This window comes from Dendropsophus ebraccatus, chromosome 5 (assembly GCF_027789765.1).
Source record: "Dendropsophus ebraccatus isolate aDenEbr1 chromosome 5, aDenEbr1.pat, whole genome shotgun sequence".
In the NCBI taxonomy this organism is placed as follows: Eukaryota; Metazoa; Chordata; class Amphibia; order Anura; family Hylidae; genus Dendropsophus; species Dendropsophus ebraccatus.
The window spans coordinates 29,537,924-29,560,614 of NC_091458.1; the positions used below are offsets into that span (position 1 = coordinate 29,537,924).

The window sequence follows — 22,691 nt, forward strand, 5'->3', positions numbered from 1 at the left end:
CTGGAGCATTCCTAATGATGAGAAGGGTGGGGACAGAGAGGTTGTGCCAGCATAATGCATACACAATCTAGGCCATGCCCGTTGGGCACGGGGCTGCAAGTTTAAAAGTTGTTTGTTAGGACAATAACTGCATCACTTACCGAACGGACCCCAGGACAGGTCTTGGATTAAAAGCAGCTATCCGAAGGTACAAGCGGTTTGGGGGGGTCAGATTGTGGGTACAGAGTCGCTTTAACTGTAGGAAACCCTTATTTAAAGCGAATGTACCCGGTTTTCGGTTTATTACCGAGCACCGGCCCAGGCTGAAGCACTGGAGACGGGACGGCCCGCCCCCAGTGTGACGAGACTCCCTCCTTTCTGTGACGCGTCATAGAGGGGAGGGGGTTATCTCCCACTTGGGGCAGGCCGGCCCATCTACAGTACTTTAGCCCGGGCGGTGCTCGGTAATAGACCGGTGCTATGCATGGAAGGACTGCGGCACCGACTTCCCCGCACTGGCGCCATTCTAGTCATAAGCAACACTTATTCAAACAAAAAATGCCCAAATAGTTCAGTCCTGAACGCACATAGAAATATATATTACACCAAAACAAAGATCCACAGGGGATCAAAAAAAGTGCAGGACAATCACAAATAAATATAATTGTATTCTTTATTTAGGTAATTTTAATTTAAAATACATACAAAATGAATGAAAAAATGAAAAAAGGTAAGGGGAATGAAACAGAACCAAATACATAAATTGGTGAGGGGACATAGAAAAATGTTTTATGAGGTCATATATTGCACATGCATGAGAATTAATGAAGACTAAAGTAACTGTGGCAATACAGGCACCCTACACTGGGTATTGAATAATATAAACAGTAGTAAATAGCAGCAAAAGATAAAGTGTAAACAGTAAAAAACCTATTTAAAGCTGCAGTTGCTCAATGAGCAACACACATAGGTGAAATCACCAGAAAGTATATACAAATACAAACTAGGAGGATGCGTGTATTGCAACAAGTCCCACACACCTACTCACCCAACCTTTTTTCATTTTTTCATTCATTTTGTATGTATTTTAAATTAAAATTACCTAAATAAAGAATACAATTATATTTATTTGTGATTGTCCTGCACTTTTTTTCATAAGCAACACTTAAAGCGAATGTACCTGATAGTACATTTGCTTTAAATTGATGGTCCAACTTTTGATATTGGGTTAAATGAGATGTTCTTCTTCTGGAAAAAATTTAGAAAGTAGGTCAAATGTCGTAAAATTAAATAAATCTTTACCCCATGGTGATCCAGCCCCAGTGTCTATTACTTAGCAGTTGACACATGTCCATTGTAGCCCAACAATGGCCTCTGTGGTCACGTCATACAAATAACATCTATACTCAGCAATGGGAGCCAAGATGGCAGAAGTATGGCACAAGGCCAATGACTGGCTGCAGGGGTTGTGTGCCAAACTTACCGCTAGTAAACTGGGGAGACCAGGGTGCCCAAGAGGGCTTTGGCACTGAACTACAATTGAAATGTTTAGGTGACTAAATGATTTAAAGGGGTATTTAGGCAAAAAATGTGGGGGACCTTACTGCAGAGGTGGGGATGCATACAGTATGGGGGAACATTAACAGAGGGGGGAGAGAGGTATACAGTATCAGGTGCCTTACTGCAGAGGGGAGAGGGAAGTATACAGTATGGGGGAACAACTACAGAGGGGAGAGGGAAGTATACAGTATGGGGGCCTTACTGCAGAGGTGGGAATGCATACAGTATGGGGGAACATTTAGAGAGGGGGAGAAAGGTATACAGTATGGCGTGCCTTCCTGCAGAGGTGGGGATGCATACAGTATGGGGGAACATTAACAGAGGGGGGAGAGAGGTATACAGTATCAGGTGCCTTACTGCAGAGGGGAGAGGGAAGTATACAGTATGGGGGAACAACTACAGAGGGGAGAGGGAAGTATACAGTATGGGGGCCTTACTGCAGAGGTGGGAATGCATACAGTATGGGGGAACATTTAGAGAGGGGGAGAAAGGTATACAGTATGGCGTGCCTTCCTGCAGAGGTGGGGAAGCATACAGTATGGGAGAACACTTACAGAGGGGGAGAAAGGTATACAGTATGGAGACTACCTGCAGAGGAGGGATGTATAAAGTACAGGGGAACAACTACAGAGGGGGATGTATATAGTATGGAGGCCTAACTACAGGGGAAATTATAGTACAGAAGCCTAACAACTGGGGACATACAATATGGCGGCTCACTACCATATAGAGAAGGGCTACAGTGTAGGAGCATACTGTGTTTCTATGAAAATAAGCCCTACACTGAAAACCAGCCCTAGCCCTATTTTCAGAGAGAAATAACATAAGACTCTGCCTTATACTCGGAGACACACCGTAGACGTCTGCAGGCCTGTTACTGGATACATTATTTGCTGTAACAAAAGACTATTCTGTAAAAAATACAACAATGAATAAAACATAAAGACGAAAATATCTCTTTGAATAACCAGACGCAGCGAGACTTCCCCAAAAAAGGCAAAATAGCATCGGATAATGAGGAAATATCACATTTGCATTAGATTAAAGCCAGGACTTTAAATTACATGCGATGAATGCAAAAATGGGTAAACTGAAAGTCAGAATGTGACATTTCTGTATGAAGCCGCCATCATCGTCCTCTTCACTCTGCAAGTCACATGATGTAGCCGCAGATTTATCGATACTGTCACCAATCTACTAGGTCACCAATGAGGGTTGTTGTGGAGCTAATGGGGTCGGAAGTTATTTTTTAGCAACTCCGGGAACATACAATGGCTGGAATGTAGATTGGTAATATAAGCGGCATCTGTGGCTAGTACCACACCAGTAACTGGCTGGCCAGACATATAACGGTATGTAACTATGTCTATGGCTTTTGTTGGGACTGCAATGGGGTCATTTGCACCAGTGACCCAGTGTCGATTAGTAGCAGATCTTATGGCAGGAGATCTGGGCACGTTAGTTGTAGGCACTTTAAGGGATATCGGAGATAAGCACCCCAAGGGGCATCTATAGCTGAGGGGAGGTAGAGCACACAGGTAAAGGCTTAGGGGGCATTCACACTTTCCGCACACGGTCTGTAAATACGGAAGATATGCTACGGATCAGAATCACTGAACTCTTAGCATCATGGATTGTATGATTGAAAAAAATGTCTATCAAGTTCAACCAAGGAGGGGGGATTGGAAGTGGGATGGATGATGGGTATCTGTCTTTGCTTTGACCAGATCCTGGGCTGTCTGTTCCACAGATTCACTGTTCTCATGGCATAGAAGACTTGTCGCCTCCGGAGATTGAACCTTTTCTTCTCCAGGTGGACGCAGTGCCCCCTAGTCAAAATCCCTTCAAAAGACAAGGGGGCACTGCGTCCACCCGGAGAAAAAAAAAGGTTCAATCTCCGGAGGTGACAAGTCTTCTATGCCATGAGTACAGTGAATCTGTGGAACAGACGGCCCAGGATCTGGTCACAGCAAAAACAGTGGAGGGCTTCAGAACAGGCTTACATAAGTTCTTAGAACAAAATAACTTTAAATTATATGTATAGAACCTATGCTCATCCCTCCCCCTTCCCATCATCCATCCCCTCCTTGTATATCCCCCTTCCCGTCATCCATCCCCTCCTTGTATACCCCCCTTCCCGTCATCCATCCCCTCCTTGTATATCCCCCTTCCCGTCATCCATCCCCTCCTTGTATACCCCCCTTCCCGTCATCCATCCCCTCCTTGTATATCCCCCTTCCCATCATCCATCCCCTCCTTGTATACCCCCCTTCCCGTCATCCATCCCCTCCTTGTATATCCCCCTTCCCGTCATCCATCCCCTCCTTGTATATCCCCCTTCCTGTCATCCATCCCCTCCTTGGATGACCTTGATGGAAGTGTATCTATGGATGCATCATTATGACACCTGCTGCAAAGCTTTAGGGCTGTTCACACGGAGCAAAATTGGCGGAATATCGCCTGTCTCAGTGTCAAACAGCCTCTCTCCAAGAGGGTTTGCGCGCCTGCACAGAACTCCGCTCTTAGAATTGACATGACATAAGCAGAATAAATTTATAAATTTGTGTAACTTGATTTTTTATTTTTTTAAATTTTTTAAAGCGGGGCAACAAATATTCACTTCAGGCAGGGGGTGGGGGGAACGTAATAAAGAACTTATATTTACCGCTCCCCATGCCCACTCTGCACCGCATCCCGCTCAGGGTGCGTTCACACGTACAGGATCTGCAGCAGATATGAAGCTGCAGATTCAAAGCAAATCAATTCTGGGCCATTAAATCTGCTGCAGATCCTGTACGTGTGAACGCACGATCAAGGGGCACCCGCCGGCACTCTCCAGCTGTCCCTTCTACCACGTCACGACCCAGTTCATGGAGGCCCTGCTCAGCCAGTCAGTGACTGGGGTAGGAGGCTGCTGCAGTTACTGATTGGCATCCATCAGCCAGGTTGGGCATTTTTCCCCGAGTTGCGACATTATCGGCAGGTCCCGGGCCTTCTGGCACAGTGGTTCATGGGTATGGGGAGAAGTAAGTAGTTGTGCCTTATGATGTTCCCCCCTTTCAAAATTTACATTACTCCAAAAGGGAGAAAACGGTCTCTCCAGTGTAGCTTCCCTTCAAGTCAATGTCTGATTCTGCAGGGAGCCATGAAACAACATGGCTGTGATATTGCTTGTCTGTTTTGGCTAATGATGATCAGACATTGACTCATAGAGTAACTAACTACAGGTGGCACTAGAGCAGAGATGGGGAACCTTCAACCCTCCAGCTGTTGCAAAAACATATTTCCCATAATGCCTGGACAGCCAAAGGCTATAAGAAATATGGTTTTGCAACAGCTGGAGGTTCTCCATCCGTATACTATACCATACAGGAAACAATTGCAGCATACAGTACATCATCAGATGCTGTATCAGCTCGACTTCTCCCATTGAAGAACTGATTCCCGAGTTTCTAAGGGAAAAGATTAGCCCATTATGTCACCTCACATGGATCCTGGTTGCATACTGTCCATCGTACTGCAGACATAGACACTCCCGGTATTATGTCCTGCAGACTGTGTATTACTATCAGCCACGGTACAATTATCTCTCGCAGGTTTAGTAAAAAGATTTGGGAAAATAAAGAACCGTAGCTGAAATTGGCTCAGCGTGGTACATGACTAATAACAATAATGTATAGAGACTGAGTGACCCAGATAGGAGGAAATAATTGGTCAAGAGGCAAGAGAAGGACAATGACTAGTACAAAGTCTGATGTGTGCCGCACAACACATACTGTATGCCAAAACTGTCCACTAAAATGTCACGTGTTATTTTTATTTTGTTATTTTTATTATATGTTTACAATCCATTCACTCATCTCTATCGGTAACTTCGGGTACGTGCTTAACCTTAGAGATAGATCATGATTTGGGGATCCTTCTCTAGTGATACACATAGGCCCAGATAAGGCATTAGGACTGGGGTTACCATGATAGGACTGTCTTTGACCCTAACTAGAAATGAGCAATCTTTTCAAAAGTTTGGTTCCATTGATTTAAAAAATTTCGAAGAAAACTTTGGGTCCGAACTGAACTTTAAACAAACTGCACGAAAAAAAAAGCTAAATAATTGCAGCCAATTAGCTGCTTTAGTGAGGTTCACAAAGTTTGCTTATCAGTACTTACTTGTCCGTGCTTCCCCGGTGTCCATCTTCTCCAGTCTCTGATGTCCACTGCAGCTGCCAAATGCCTGCTCGGCCAATCAGTGGCTGCAGCGCTATCCTGTCTCAGTCAGTGATTGGCTGGGCAGGTTGCTACAATCAGCAGGGGACACCTGACACCTGGAGGAGGACACCAGGGGAGCACAGACAGGTGAGCATACCTTTTTTTATTGTTGTTTTTTTTTTATGGGTATTAAAGCGACTCTGTACCCACAATCTGTGCCCCCAAACCACTTGTACCTTCGGATAGCTGCTTTTAATCCAAGATCTGTCCTGGGGTCCGTTTGGCAGGTGATGCAGTTATTGTCCTAAAAAACTACTTTTAAACTTGCAGCCCTGTGCCAAACGGTTGTGGCCTAGAGTATCTGTGCCCTAACTTTGCACCACTCTTCGCTCCTCTCTAATCCTAACAATTGATATAAAACATGTCCGTCAAGGGGTTTGGCATGATTGACCCCGATTTAGTATCCACCGCCAAAATTTACATTGGAGCTATAGAGCATTAGAGTCATCATCATAGCGGGGCTTGAGAAATAAGAGCTTTTTAACACCAAGTATCAGCAATAAATTATAATTGTAGAGGAGGAGGAGTTTTTTTGTGCTTTGAACTATCATTAATAATGTTTTTAAGTATACAGATATTACAGCGAGATGTGATTAGGAGAGGTAATTGAGCGGGGGCCATCACTCATTATATAATTAACAACATCATTATAAACAACCAAACAGATCTGCAGTACACATCCCAGAGTGTGGGAATATAGGAATTATAAGCCCGAGCCACAATCAAGCTGCTGCCCTGGGAACGGGAGCGGAGAAGAAGAGGTGCCGAGGCCGGGAACGGGCCCAGGTGAGTTAACTGTTTTTTTTTTTATAAATGGTTGCCCCAAACGGTGGGGATGCGGGATATTTTTGAGCCCCCCCACCGTATGGGGCGACCATACCCTGCGTATAAGAAGACCCCCGACTTCTGACAAGATTTTTCGGGGTTAAAAAGTCGTCTTATACGCCTGAAAATATAGCTATAAACCTATACCCATAGGTTTCCATGGGACCATAATAAAACATGGTCGCAATATGACTTCTGTCTTCAGGTCACACAAGTTATGGACCTCCTGGGCCCTCAAAAGTGAGAGACGCTCTTTCGGGCCGCTCTCTATTCTGGCTCGCTCACTCAGAGTGCCCTAATGGAGTATTACAGGGCGAGTTTTGTAAATCCGAAAAGCCCCTAAAGCATTTTCCACCTGGCAGCCGGCACTTACGTGAAGCATTGGGGAAGGCGTTTTATGAAGGTTAAATTGTGTGTATTGAATAATTTGCTTTTTAATTTGACTTATCCATTGGCTTAAGTCATTAATGTTGCGGAAGCTTTTATTCACTCAATGGAACCGTGATCTGTGTAATATAACAAGCAGGCATGAAATGATACAGAAAATTGTAAACCTTCCAAGGCGAGCTCAAGTGTTCGGATTCTACTGGAGCCAAAATAATTGCCGCATACAGTACTGCATCTCTTTGCATAATAGCTCCCAATACATACAGATTTTTTTTTTTCCATTTGACTTTTGCATTGGTAATGAAATAATCCCTGCTTCAATTCAATAGTCATGTGAAGTGCTACAGATTGTCCTTCTACTTTCAGTCCTTTTCTATTCGGTTTTATTCCCCTTCTTTTTTTATCTCCCTACGATACTAAATGGCACTTATAACACGGATGTCTTTGTATGTTTTTAGAGCCTTTGGGGCCCTCGGGTTCTAGGCTGTGGGTGACACTGCGACCTATGCATTCCCTATTAGATGCCACATCTAGCTGGTTGACCATGAAGAGCTAACCAACCCTTGTTGGGGTGATCTACAAATTTTTGTAACATTTTTGTATGGGACAATAACAGGCCATAAATTAAAAGAAGTCCGGCGGATTATAAAATCCTGCAGCAGGCAAGGGGAAAATTGATTACAAGTACTAACGTACCCCTCCCTGTGCCCACAGTAAGTGGTGGGATTGGCCGCAGGACCCCCTGCCAGAAGGCCTCCCCCCGAGTTGTGATGACGGACTGTCCACTCAGCTAATCATTGACTGGAGCTGCGTCCCACCTCAGCCATTGACTGGCTGAACGGCGAAGTCCATCAGTCGGGTCGTGACGCGTCAGCTCCGGAGATCTCGGAGCCCGGCATGGAGAGAGGTAAGTAATAACTTGTAATCAATTTTTCCCCTGACGGCTGCCGGATTTTAAAATCCACCAGACTTCTCCTTTAAGGAAAAATCGTTGCCTCTTCAATCACCCTATGTTACTATGGATGTGATACTGTCTTCAAATAGAAAATCCACAGAAAGCTCATATTGCAGCGTCCTGTCCCAGTCTCCATTTTATTGACAAGCAGTGGCGTAGCTACCAAAGAGGCAGGGTAGGCAGTTGCTACGGGGCCCATGCAGGAGGTGGGCCCGGGGGAGAAGGTAAGAGCGTGTGTCCTTCTGCTTAACCCAATATGTACTGCAGTGTGTAAGAGGCCCAGTGTTTACTTACATGCTGCAACACAAAAGAAAGGGTTAACAAACAGAAGACAGAGATCTCTGTTTCACTGCACCTCTGACCTCTCTTCTCCAGCTGGCAATCAAGTGGGAAAGGAAAATGTGCAGATCTTTTTGCAGAGGTCAGAGGTTCTCAGTGTACCAGCAGTAAAGCATATATATATATATATATATATATATATATATATATATATATATATATATATATATATATAGCTACGCCCCTGTTGGAATGTCCACTTTCTTGGTACTCTAATCCACTCCATATATTTTAAACAAATTTCCGCACAAAATTCAAAGCAAATCCATGTGGGTTACGCTTATGGGTGCTGTCTGAGCAGAAGACTTTTAAGAGGGAAAAAAAACACATACTCACCTTCCTGGCTCCCACACTCGGGAGTTTTAGGCTACTTTGGTTCCTGCTGTGTGGTCACTCCCAGGTTCGGGGATGGGACATCACTGACCCTTCTAATCAGTAGGCACAGTAGTTACCCACCTAAGCCACTCGTTGTCTGTCACCTCACAATCCTGAGCCTAGGCACACAGCATAGACTGGAGCAGCATAATACCGGTGGTGGTGTGGGAGCAAGGAAGGTGAGCGTGTGTTTTTTTTTAATAAACACCTAAAAAGTATCTGGCCCAGATAACCCCTTTGAAGAGTACCTCTCCTTCAAAAGAACTTTTGACATGTTATCAGGCGTCTCACTGCTGTGATCAGGATATATAGCTGGGGGGAGAGAATGGCAGCAGTGGGATCCACTCCCTGGTCGTATATCCTATAACGGCTAATTCCATTAATGTATGTCTATGTGGCCACATAGACTAAATTAGCAAGGAGCCAGGATATGGACTGCACTGCTGCCACGCTCTCGCCCCGGCTATATCTCCTGATCACAGCGGGTCTCAGTAGTGAGACCCACTCCGATCAATACCTGATGACACATCAGAAGATATTTTAAATGACAGTGACTCTTTAAGATACCAATTAACATGGGACAACTGTAGCCAACATCTATTTCTCTTGACAGCTCCATAGAAAGTGTTCATGTGTTCTGCATGAAGAGAGAAGGATATGTCAGACTCCTCTGGCAGCAGCTTATCGCAGTTGAGCTCCACCATACCGACTTTTTCTCTTCCCTAACATCACTTGTTGGAAAGTCAGGAGGCCCCCATACACATTAGACAATAGAGCAGTCAAGCTGAAGCCAGTCCAGCGAACATTTCTATTGAGAGTGAAAGTTTTATGTTGTGCTTATGAAGTCTCCCATGACAATCCTCTTCGATTTCACAGGAATGAAAATAATATTATTCCATGCAATAGTATTTCCATCAAACAGAATTATAAGTCCATAGGGTCCACTGACCAGCGGTGGAAATCAGCATTGCTTTATGGCTTTGTCGATATATAAACAGAAACTAGACACAAGTATGAACAAAGCCAAACTCAGCTCAGCTACATCTAACATTTAATTGTTGTGTAGACGGGCATTGATGGAGAATGAGTCATATTCCCTGTTTGCCTGGTTTTACCCTTTACTCCCAGCGACAAATGTGTAATCTCAGCTTCAGCGGGCTGCCTCAAAGCAACCAACAAAAAAAGAGGAAACAAACTCAGAAAACGAGAATAAATCCATCTGTTAATTGAGCGTTGCTTCTTACATCTTCTCTTCTAATGAATAAAAACTCTTTTTTCCGATGGATATACTGGAGTTGCCAACGACCCACGGCGGAGAACAATGGACGTCGAAGACTCCTGTGTGCTGCTCAATAACTTCCCCATCATCTGCAGTAATCTCCAATTAAAGGTTCTAAGAGATTTCTGGGGCTGAAGTGCTTTTATGGGGGATTAACGCTGTGAATCGGGATTATTCAGAATAAATAATGAAGTCGTTTTACCGAACGGTTTGAGATGAGGCAACAAACTGGGTCCAACTAATGGGAACTAGCGCGGATGGAAAGTTTAGAAATTGTCCGTATCGGATCACTGGTTTAACTTAGGGTACTATTACACGGGACGATAATCGGGCCGATTTGGCTGATTATCGTTCCATGTAATAAATACAACGATCAGCCGATGACAACGATCGTTGATATAGGTTCTGACCTATTTTTGTCGGGCGCCGACCGCGTACTGCTACGTGTAATAGCAGTGCGCGGGCGGCGACTAATGATATACATTACCCATCCACGTTCCAGGGCTGCTGCTGCGGTCTTCTTCTCCCCAGGTCCCGCGCGCTGTAACGTCAGAGTGGCCTGTCAGCTGAAAGGCCACTCTGGCGTTACAGCGCACGGAACCCGGGGAGAAGAAGAACGCAGCAGCAGCCCTGGAACGTGGATGGGTAATGTATTTAGTTATGCAAGGGCTGCAATGACATCGGTAACGATGTCCTTGCAGCCCTTGTTTAACGATTATCGGGCCGTGTAATAGGCCCAGTAAACGAGCGGCGATCTAGCAGATCGCTGCTCGTTTACAGATATTATTGGGCCATGCTCGGCCCGTGTAATACCACCCTTAGAAACATTTAATTTTACTGTGCAGGTATTCAAAAGAAAACCCCTCTTGGGCAGGTCCATACACTGAAAACTGAAAACAAAGCCATAAAAAAAAGTGGTATCAGTCGTAATCTATCAATGTGGGTTGTTTGTTTGTTTTTTTTTACATTTTTTGAAAAAGCAGTCAGTCATCAGTGTACATGTTATACATATATATATGTTAGAATTTCAAATTTATTTTATTTTTTACTATTGTGTACTGGCGGATACCTTTCCATAGACTTTAATTATTTTTAAAAAGTGACCGCTTTTTATACCTATTTTATACCTTTTTTTAAAAGTTTTTATTATACAGTCTAAACCCAGCCTCAAGGCGATAAGAAAACTTGTCTTTTGAGAGGCAAATGAACTCACTTTTTATTGGCACCCTTAATTTTTCTGCATAAAAAAAATTGAGAAAAAATATTTTTTGAACTGCAACTGAAAAAAAATCTATTCGGCAACTTTTTATTTAATGCCATTCACCGTGTAGTAGCAAAAATGTTATCTTTAGGCTATGTTCACACACCGTAAAATAAAGGTGAAATATGGTTGTAATTTTGAGGTATAAATACGTCTGTATTTTTAATATAGTAATGTGCTCCATTGAAGTCAACAGGAAATTGGATGGCAGTGCAAACACCACATAAAATAACGGCTGTAATTTATTATCACCGTCCAAATAATTAACATGTTCATTATTTACCACCTGCTTTTCCAAAATACAGCCGTTTCTTAACTGTTCACATATTGTTTTATTTTCACTCAAAATTACAGCTGTATTTAGTTTTTATTCTACTGTGTGTGAACTTAGCCTTAGGCTAGGTTCTCATACAGTATTTTTGCTCAGTACTTTGGTCAGTATTTTGCAACCAAACCCAGGAGTGGATTGAAAACACAGAAAGGATCTGTTCACACACTGTTAAAATTGAGTGGATGGCCGCCATTTAACAGCAAATATCGGACATTGTTTCAAAACAATGGCCATTGTTTTAAAATAATGGTAATTCTTTGTCATTAAATGATGGCCATCCACTCAATTTAGGCAGTGTGTGAACACAGCCTTTCTGTGTTTCAATCCACTCCTAGTTTTGGTTGCAAAATACTGACCAAAATGTGTAAGAGACCGGCCGTTCCATGTCCCCGCTGGTCTCAGAAAAGATCATCCTGGCCGATACTGCAGTATTGGTGGAAGGATCTTTACTGCCATTGAATTTGGATGCGGGCGCATCCGTGCGCGCCTGCATCCGAATTCCCTACTGCTCACAATGGAGCGTGCGGCCGGAACCGCATGCTCCATTGTGTGCACTGACAGGGTTTTCTGCGGCCGCTATTCAATAAATAGTGACCGCAGAAAACTGACATGTCAGTTTCTTGCGGCGATGCTAGGGACCATAGAGGACAGCACATTGTAAGTTCAGTATTAATCACGGCCATTGTTTAAACGGCTGTGATTAATACTGAACTTGCGTTGTGTGAACATAGCCTTATTCTGTGAATCACTTTGATTATAGTGATATCCAATTTGCTTTGAATCACTAAATTCTCACTCCTAGAACTTTTTTTTGTGCATAGATCTGTACTTTTTATTAGTACAGTGTGCCGACCGGAGTCACTTTAAACTACGTTCGACACTAGTGTTAAGTGAACAAGCCCTAGGTGGATGCAGCCCTAGGAGTGCTAAGAAAACATGGCTACAACCTATGGCTAGGTTCACACAATGTATTTCTTCGTATTTATATGGCCGTTGTTGCAATTTGCAACAACAGCCGTATAAATATGAAAAAAATACATTGGCCGGGTGTCTATAAGACACCTAGCGGTGCCGCAAACAACTGACATGTCAGTTTTCTGCGGCCGCTATTCAGTGAAGAGAGTAGGAAACCCTGTCATTGCACACTATGAAGCGAGCGGCTCCGGCCGCAAGCTTCATAGTGTGCTACGAGGAGTTCTGATGCGGGTATGCGCTGATGCGCCCGCATTAGAACTCTGCGGCAGGAAAGATCATCCGGCCGTTACTGCAGTAGCGGCCGGGATGATTTTTGCAGAGACTGGCCGCTCCGTGACCTGGCCGGGTCACGGAACGGCCGGTCTCTTGTGCCATATGTTAACATGGCCTATGCCTGAATCCATGTTTTTCAAGACTCCCCAAAGTTGCATTCAAATTCTCCAGCGGCCAGGAGACATATGCCAAGCATTTACCTTCAGCCAAGTTCGCTCATCACTACTCAAAAAGTAACATCCAAATTATATAATCAAGTCTGCCTTCTCCACATATCCTTACATGAACAATGCCCCAAATCAGACCCAAAAGAACTTACCTTTTCTTTGTTCTCGAGTCCAGATTTATCTAGAACATTCCGTATTACAAAGGGGGTAGAGAGTCTCAAGAGAACTTGTTCAAAAGTACAGATGATTTTAGGGGAAATGATTTCAAAACTATCGTAAAACGCCAACGTTTTATGGACTTCACATTTAATAAGTTTCCTCAGTCCTTCTCCAAGTTGAAGGATAACCATGTTGGGATCGAACATTAGGTGGAAGGGAAAAGCCGCACAGAACGTGCTGATACTTATCCTCAAGTCTGAAGGAACTTGGGACGATCGAGCTAGAGGTAATTTTGTGATGTTTGCATTTTCTCGTTCCTTAATTTTAAAGATGAGAGTATTACAGTTACCCGGACTTATAATTTCAGGGAACAACCTCTCGTTGATGTTATTGACTTGTTCGACGTCAACCTTGAGTTGATAGATCTTCTTTCCCACGGCCTTTATCATACCAAGCATGGAGAAGCCTACAATGTGGTGGAGATGGAAGCAACTGAGGACCAGGGTCCCTTCGGCAAGCTCTTTGCATAGGAAAGAGGGGGATTCAACAGTCACATGTCTTCCGATTGAAGTCCTAATATGCTCTAACAAAGCATCAAAACCATTAAAGAAGTCAAGTAGAGTCCCACCAACAGCTCTCAGGACTCTCTCATTCTCCTCAAAGCAAAGACTGAAGAACTCCTCCCCAAATCGTTCTTGCAACTCTTCAAACTTCAAACCTGGAATAAAACATATAGATATAATATAATTATAATCATATAATCATCATATATTTGTTGTTTGAATATAAGGATACGTTTCTGTTATATATCTTAAAGGGGTTGTCACATTTTGCATAGTTATCTTCTACCCACAAGATAGGGGATAGCTACCTGATCATTGGGGGGGGGGGGGGGGAGCACAGCCAATGGGACTTCCACGGTCACACATACTCATCACCACTCCATTCATTCTCTATAGGACAACCCAACAGCTCTAGTGGAGAATGGATGGAATACAGTGTTGGAGTGGGGTATCTGGGGCCCACCAGAGGAAATGATCCTGGGGGCCCACCAATGAAGAACCAGTGAGAAACAACCTGTCAGTCAGTGGTAGTGCAGGTTCTAAAGCTGGGGGCCCACCGGAGGATTCTCTGGTCCTCTGGTGGGCCAGTCCGACACTGATGGAATACAACGGGAGGCTCAAATCGGGGTTCTCAAGATTGTGGGAGGCCCCAACCATCAGACCTTCCGCAAACAAGTAGTTATCCCTTATCCTGTTGATAGGGTAAATTTTGCAAGAAAGGAATACCCCCTTACCTGGCCTGTAATTTTTTGTTACTTTTTGTTAGTATGCATTTCCATTTTGACAAAAACTATTATGTTGCTCAGACGTAGCAAGAGTTGAATCATATATATTTAAGTGGCCTCTGTCATTACTTTTACTGCAGGCTTTCTGCTCTGTTGTTCTCAACTTCCTGTCTAGTATGCATTCTGTAATGGACTTCTTGTTCCTGCTGCACACTCTACACGGGAATTCAGTCTATCCTAAGGGTCCTATTACACGGAACAATTTTTAACAACTAACGATAAACGATTGCAAACATGATTGTTTTTCATTAACCTGAAATTGTTCACTAAATTACACAGAACGATGGTCGTTAGTTACGATTATTACTATGATCGTTATTGCGATCTTTACTATGATCGTTTACTCCTTCTCATCCCAGCAAAACAATGAACAATGTGCAATTACACTGAACAATTAGTGAACAAATGGGGAACTTGAACGAACGACTGTGGAATTACAGCGAACGATTAGCGAACGATTAACGATAATTTTAGATTCAGATCTAAATCAAAGATAGACGACATACAAACGATTTTTCAACGGTTGCCTCCCATTACACAGAATGATTATCGTTTAAATTTGAATGATATAACGATTTTTCGCACGATAATAGTCCCATGTAATAGGGCCCTAAGGGTTTTATTAGACTAAGCGATTTTTCGTTGTCACCAACTGAGTATGAATAATCACAAACAAGCACTTTTGCAAATGACCTGAAATCATTCACCATAACACACGTAACGATAGTGGTTAGTTATGAATGATTGTAGTAAGGAACTAAGGATGTGTACATAACAATGATTTTATGGTTAGCTCACAAGATGCAATCAGAGAGATTATAGTGGCAAACTACTTCAACCAGTGTTTGACTGAGTAAGGATTTCTGGTGTGTTAAAGGAATGAGAAAAATAATATTTTCCAGATCAATTGGTGTCAGAAAGTTATATAGATTTGTAGCAGCACTTAGTAGACAAATAGCCACCGGCACAGCTGAACCTAGGCTTCCACACTTTCGGATCCCACGGACGAACAGAGACAGATCGGTGATCACTGGTTGGTGCTCACTACGAGTTCAAATACATAGAAACTTGACTAGTTCATAAGAAAAAGATGAGGGCACTCACCGCTTATGTGATCTTCTTTTTATTTCAATTCATCTCTTTGCGTGCATGAATAGTACAGGGCATACTGGGCTTTAGCGTGGACGCCAGACACCCACCGGATCGGGTAACAGCTGTTTCACGCGCATGCGCGCTTCTACAGACACCGCCTCTCACCCGAGCCAAATAAAAAGCTTCACTCCGTGAAGTGTGTGAGTGGGCGTTACAAACTAAAAGATAAACACATACATAAAATATACAGTCTATCATGCTGTGACTTACAGAAACATATTTAAATCTAGTCTGTCATTTAAACCTAGGCTTCTTTCAACCCCTGTAGCTAAAATCAATCAGGCTTCTCTCTGGAGTAAGATCTTATTTAAATCTGTACCTGCTTTACTGTGTACTCGTTCTAGTCCAACAAATCTGAGGCAATCTGTGTTCCCTCCATGTTTATCCCTTACGTGTTCTAGGAGCCGTGTTGCCCCTTTGCTAGTTCTACAAGAATATACATGCTCATAAAACCGGCGATTTAGCTTACGAATAGTTTTTCCTATGTATTGTACCCCACAGTTGCAAACTATGGCGTACACTACTACTTTTTTGCCACAGCATATAAAATCCTTTATGGTATAGACTACTCCCCCCAATGTTATTGACTTAGTATCTAGGCACTGTGCACACCACGCACAATTTTCGCACTTGAACATGCCTCTTGGAGCTGATTCACGGATCCAATCCCTTTTTTTCTTCTCCTCTTGGAAACGGCTGCGGACCAGGACATCTTTTAGATTCCTGCTTCTTTTAAACGTAATTAGGGGTTTCTCTAAGTAAATCTTTGAGAGAATCGGATCGTTTTGTATGAGATACCAATTGTTATGTATTGTACTACGTATTAAATTCGCTAATGGACTATATTTGTACGTAAAAGCAAACTTATTTTTCTGTGTGTGATGTTTTTTTTCATTTATTTGCAAATAAAAGCTGGTGTCTTTGTTTTTCAAAGGCTCTGTTTTTTGCCACCCGAAGTTTATCTTCCGGATAGCCTCTCAGGACCAAGCGATGGGTAAGGTCTTCTGCTTTTTGAAGGAATGTTTCATCAGTGCTATTTATGCGTCTCAACCTCAGGTACTGACCATAGGGGACTGCTGACTTCACGTGTTTGGGGTGGTAACTCTTGTAATGCAAGAGGGTGTTTGAGGCAGTGGGCTTTCTATAACTTGTAGTTGTTAATGTGTTGTTATTTACTTGTATCATGACGTCCAGGTATTTCATCTCTTGTCTTTCTAGTTTGCTTGTAAAGGACATATTATATGTATTTGTTTGTAAATAGCTCATGAACTGTGTATATTGTTCTGCAGTCCCTAGCCAAATCATAAAGACGTTGTCTACAAAACGTCTATAACATCTTATAAATTTAGAATAAGGGTTATTTACATTAAAAATAATTTGTCTTTCAAAATCTGCTAGGAATAGATTGGCTAAAGTACATGCAACTGGCGTGCCCATTGCTGTCCCACCGCACTGGGCATGCCAGGTGCCATTGAACGTGAAGGTGTTGTTTTCTAAGATAAATCTCAAGCTTTCACAAATAAAATTAACACAATTAGGACTTGCTTCTGTTTTTTCGAAAAGTGAGCGAATTACGTGTACCCCTAGGTCTTGCGGGATCCTAGTATACAGACTCTCTACGTCTATTGACGCTTACCAAGCTCCACTCTCCCATTGTGTGTTTTCTTTTGCTGCCAAAAAGTCATTGGTATCCTTAACCAGGGTTGGCACTTCGTCCAGAAGCGGTCTCAATAACCAATCAATATATTGTGACAGAGATTCTGTGAGGGATCCCACCCGGAGACTATAGGTCTACCGGGGGGGGGGGGGCCTCCAATGTTTTATGAATTTTCGGGACGAAGAACCAACAAGGTTCTTTTGGATTTGGTGATAAGAGTCTTTTAGCTTTTGATCGTGATAAAACTCCTTTCTCTACGTATGTGCGTAGCAGAGTCTGTAACTTCCCTTTTAGTTCTTGTTTAGGGTTTTCCTTTAGTTTTATATAGTTACGTGTGTCATTTAGTTGTCGAGCTGCCTCCTCTAGATAATATTTCTTGGTCATAATCACAGCACTACCCCCCTTGTCCGCTTTTTTAACTACAATTTCATTATTATGTTTCAGCCATTTCAAGGCAGACTGTTCGGCCTCAGTTAGGTTTAGGGGAGCTTTCGTGGTACACCAAAGCTTTAGCATCCTCCAAAACCTTGAAGCGGAACAGATCCAAATTACTACCCGGTTGGACTGGGGGGTAAAGCTGTTGATTGGTTATTGAGACCGCTTCTGGACGAAGTGCCAACCCTGGTTAAGGATACCAATGACTTTTTGGCAGCAATAGAAAACACACAATGGGAGAGTGGAGCTTGGTAAGCGTCAATAGACGTAGAGAGTCTGTATACTAGGATCCTGCAAGATCTAGGGGTACACGTAATTCGCTCACTTTTAGAAAAAACAGAAGCAAGTCCTAATTGTGTTAATTTTATTTGTGAAAGCTTGAGATTTATCTTAGAAAACAACACCTTCACGTTCAATGGCACCTGGCATGCCCAGTGCGGTGAGACAGCAATGGGCACGCCAGTTGCATGTACTTTAGCCAATCTATTCCTAGCAGATTTTGAAAGACAAATTATTTTTAGTGTAAATAACCCTTATTCTAAATTTATAAGATGTTATAGACATTTTGTAGACGTCTTTATGATTTGGCTAGGGACTGCAGAACAATATACACAGTGCATGAGCTATTTACAAACAAATACATACAATATGTCCTTTACAAGCAAACTAGAAAGACAAGAGATGGAATACCTGGACGTCATGATACAAGTAAATAACAACATATTAACAACTACAAGTTATAGAAAGCCCACTGCCTCAAACACCCTCTTGCATTACAAGAGTTACCACCCCAAACACGTGAAGTCAGCAGTCCCCTATGGTCAGTACCTGAGGTTGAGACGCATAAATAGCACTGATGAAACATTCCTTCAAAAAGCAGAAGACCTTACCCATCGCTTGGTCCTGAGAGGCTATCCGGAAGATGAACTTCCGGTGGCAAAAAACAGAGCCTTTGAAAAGCAAAGAGACCAGCTTTTATTTGCAAATAAACGAAAAAAACATCACACACAGAAAAATAAGTTTGCTTTTACGTTCAAATATAGTCCATTAGCGAATTTAATACGTAGTACAATACATAACAATTGGTATCTCATACAAAACGATCCGATTCTCTCAAAGATTTACTTAGAGAAACCCCTAATTACGTTTAAAAGAAGCAGGAATCTAAAAGATGTCCTGGTCCTCAGCAGTTTCCAAGAGGAGAAGAAAAAAACGGATTGGATCCGTGAATCAGCTCCAAGAGGCATGTTCAAGTGCAAAAATTGTGCGTGGTGTGATTTTAGCTACAGGGGTTGAAAGAAGCCTAGGTTTAAATGACAGACTAAATTTAAATATGTTTCTGTAAGTCAAAGCATGATAGACTGTATATTTTATGTATGTTTTTTCTATCTTTTAGCTTGTAACGCCCACTCACACACGTCACGGAGTGAAGCTTTTTATTCCGGGCTTGGGTGAGAGGCGGTGTCTGTAGAAGCGCGCATGCGCGTGAAACAGCTGTTACCCGATCCGGTGGGTGTCTGGCGTCCACGCTAAAGCCCAGTATGCCCTGTACTATTCATGCACGCAAAGAGATGAATTGAAATAAAAAGAAGATCACATAAGCGGTGACTGCCCTCATCTTTTTCTTATGAACTAGTCAAGTTTATATAGATCTGTAATTTACTTCTATTTAAAAATCTCCAGTCTTCCGGTACTTATCAGCTGCTGTATGTCCTGCCGAAAGTGGTGTTTTCTTTCCAGTTTGACATGGTGCTCTGTATATTAGGAACTGTCCAGAGCAGCAGCAAATCCCCATAGAAAACATCTCTGGACAGTTCCTGACACGGACAGAGGTGGCAGCAGAGGGCACTGTGTCAGACTGGAAAGAATACACCACTTCCTGCAGGGCATACAGCAGCTGATAAGTAATGAAGACTTGAGATTTTTTTAAGCCTGCTTGCCATTTAAAAAAACTGCGTGTCCTTATTGCTATAATTTTTCTAGAAGATGTTTTTCTATCTCTATTTTGTCTCAAAAATTTGTTTGGAAAAAATAAAAAATAAAAAAAATAAAATAAAACTAATAATAATAATAATATATTTATTATTATATTATTTATTATTAGCCATTAGTAGTTATTATTATTGTATATTAATGGCTGCCCCAACTTTTCCTAGTCCTCTCTCCTTTATAGGCTATAGTGCCATGGGCTTAAATGCTTACTACCCTTGACTAAAATACAAAAAAAAAAAAAAAATCTAACAAACAATAATAGCGCTAAATCCATCTCTCCTCGATTTGTTTAATTTCTATCCAGCAGTTTAAATATTTAATTCCTGGGGGGAAGGAATCAAAGTCTTCCTATTGCCTTCCACAATATGCATATTCAAAAGGCCATATGATAGAATCAGTGTGTCTCCCTGGATCCGTTCCCTTTGAAGTGCCTTAAACTGCTTGTTTAGTATGGCTTCCAGACATTTGAACAGGGAACCTGTTTCAAACAGATTAACACCTGCTGGCAAATTGGACAAAAAGCAATTCAATCAGGGGAGATTTCAGACGGTGTCCACAATCCTCCCTGCCCCATTAAATCAATACCCAACTCCAAGTATAATACGTAGCGGGGGCAAAAAACACATTCTGTATGCTCCGAGGCTCGGCATAATGTTTTCTCTCTCTCCTACTTCAAAATGTAATTCTTCAGTGTATTGATGTTGAAGGTCGTGGAGAGCGAGAGTCCGCGTTTTACGCATTCCGCTCTCATCTCATTTGATTCGCACATAAAAGGCAACAGATTAAAACCACAAGTAATTTGCGCCGTTTTAATTTTATCGGGTTTGAGTAGAACGCATCATTTAGCACAAGCACCACTTTCCTCTAATACGAAGGCAAACGTCACCTTCTACAAGGTGAGATGCTCCGCGCTCCGTCTTCTTTGGTTACGCTATCGGAAACTGATCGAATATGCGATCCATCTATAGCGTAGTGTTGTTGCACAGCTGATCTCATCTACTTTGCTAACCATTAAAAAAAAATCAAAACTATCCAGGAATACGGTGCCGGATTGCTGCTTTCTCTACCCCTTAGAAGAGGAGTGTGCTGCTAGATTGCTACTTTCTCTACCCCTTAGATCAGGGATGGGGAACCTTCGGCCCTCCAGCTGTTGTAAAACTACAATTCCCATCATGCCTGGACAGCCTTCGGCTGTCCAGGCATGATGGGAGTTGTAGTTTTGCAACAGCTGTAGGGCCAAAGGTTCCTCATCCCTGCCTTAGAAGGTTTCTTTGTTATTCCTCCTAGAATGTATGGAAAAACTACCATTCCTCTTCTCCATTTGGTGTGGGTTTTTTAATATTCTTCGGGAATGTGTACACTACAGAATACGCAGGAGACTTCAAGTGGATTCCGCCACGCGGCCTCTGCTTAAAGTTCTGCCTGTCCCACAGACTCACTGATATTCACTGGCAAATTACGTCGTCCGCCCAAAGAATTGACATGTCAATTCTTCGGACAGACGGCGGAATTCGCTTGCTTCTTAACAACATGTAATAGGGCCCTTACATAATAAGCAGTGACTGGACAGTATAATGCCAAGACCACAGCCTTTTTTTTTGTTTGTTTTTTTTGCGCGACCATCATTTGAAAGCCACAGCATGTCCAATATTTAAAAACAACAGCCATTATTTGTTGAATAACTGTCGTTTTCAAAATAATGGCCCTATTTGGGCTCGAAATGCTGGCCGTTTAAAGAAAAAAAACGTCCATCAAATGGCCATAAAATAATATTGTTTGCTCATGGCCTAAAATGGAACCCACTGAGAAGAAAAAGGTTACAGCAAGTGCACACTGTATGTACGTCTTGTACATACGCTCCCCCAAAAGTTATACAAATCACCAATATACACTTATTACGGGAAATGCATGTAAAGTGCTTTTTTCCCTGCACTTACTACTGCATCAAGGCTTCACTTCCTGGATAACATGGTGATGTCACTTCCTGGATAACATGGTGATATCACTTCCTGGATAACATGGTGATGTTACTTCCTGAATAACATGGTGATGTCACTTCCTGGATATGGTGATGTCACTTCCTGGATAACATGGTGATGCCACTTCCTGGATAACATGGTGATGCCACTTCCTGGATAACATGGTGATGTCACTTCCTGGATAACATGTTGATGTCACGCCCCGACTCCCAGAGCTGTGTGGGCTGTGGCTGCTGGAGAGGATGATGGCAGAGGGATGCTCAGTGTCCCTCCAGTGCCCTGTGTCCCTCAGTGTCCCCCTGCCATCATCCTCTCCAGCAGCCACAGCCCGCACAGCTCTGGGAGTCGGGTCGTGACATCACCATGTTATCCAGGAAGTGACATCACAATGTTATCCAGGAAATGGAGCCTTGATGCAGTAGTAAGTGCAGGGAAAAAAAGCACTTTATGTGCATTTCCCGTAATTGTAAGAGCACATTGTTGATTTGTATAACTTTTGGGGGGGGGGGGTTGCAATACTTTAATAACATTTTTGCCGGACTTCTCCTTTAATTTTAGTACTATCTAGGTATTTATTGTTTACCAGCCAGCAACATTCCCTTGAGGTTAATGGAACTTTGATATTGGTTTTCATACCATGCTGATTTATTGCATAGCCTCTAGTCTAGTTTACTGACTTAGGGTACTATTACATGGCCTGATGAAGGCCCGAAAGTAACTGTAAATGAGCGCCGATTTGCTAGATTGGCGCTCGTTTACTGGGCCTATTACACGGCCCAATAATCGTTTAACAAGGGCTGCATGGACATTCTTACCAATGTCCTTGCAGCCCTTGCTTAAACTGCATACATTACCTATCCATGCTGCAGGGCTCCTCTTGTGGTCCACTTCTCCCTGGGTCCCGCACGCTGCAGCTTCAGAGCGGCCTGTCTTAGCTGACAGGCCTCTCAGCCAATCACTGGCCGCGGCGGTCCCAGAGTGCAGCAGGAGCACTGGA

The 22,691-nt window shown here is 42.8% G+C and overlaps 1 protein-coding gene and 1 long non-coding RNA gene across 3 annotated transcripts in view; one reads left to right on the forward strand and one right to left on the reverse strand.

Annotated features, from left to right (window-relative positions):
• GUCY1A2 (guanylate cyclase 1 soluble subunit alpha 2) overlaps nt 1-22,691 on the reverse strand; it is a 135,578-nt gene that overhangs the window by 67,088 nt on the left and 45,799 nt on the right. Inside the window, exon 4 of the mRNA XM_069969754.1 lies at nt 13,125-13,849. Within this exon, the coding sequence (XP_069825855.1) occupies nt 13,125-13,849 (725 nt within the window). The remainder of the gene's footprint in view (nt 1-13,124; nt 13,850-22,691) is intronic.
• LOC138792386 (uncharacterized) overlaps nt 1-22,691 on the forward strand; it is a 48,724-nt gene that overhangs the window by 22,910 nt on the left and 3,123 nt on the right. The window contains exon 3 of one of the 2 annotated variants that reach the window (XR_011363138.1): nt 13,499-13,845. The exons of the other annotated variant lie outside the window; for it this stretch is intronic. This is a non-coding gene — a long non-coding RNA (uncharacterized lncRNA). Of the gene's footprint in view, nt 1-13,498; nt 13,846-22,691 lie in introns of those variants that run through there. 2 annotated transcript variants of the gene reach the window in all.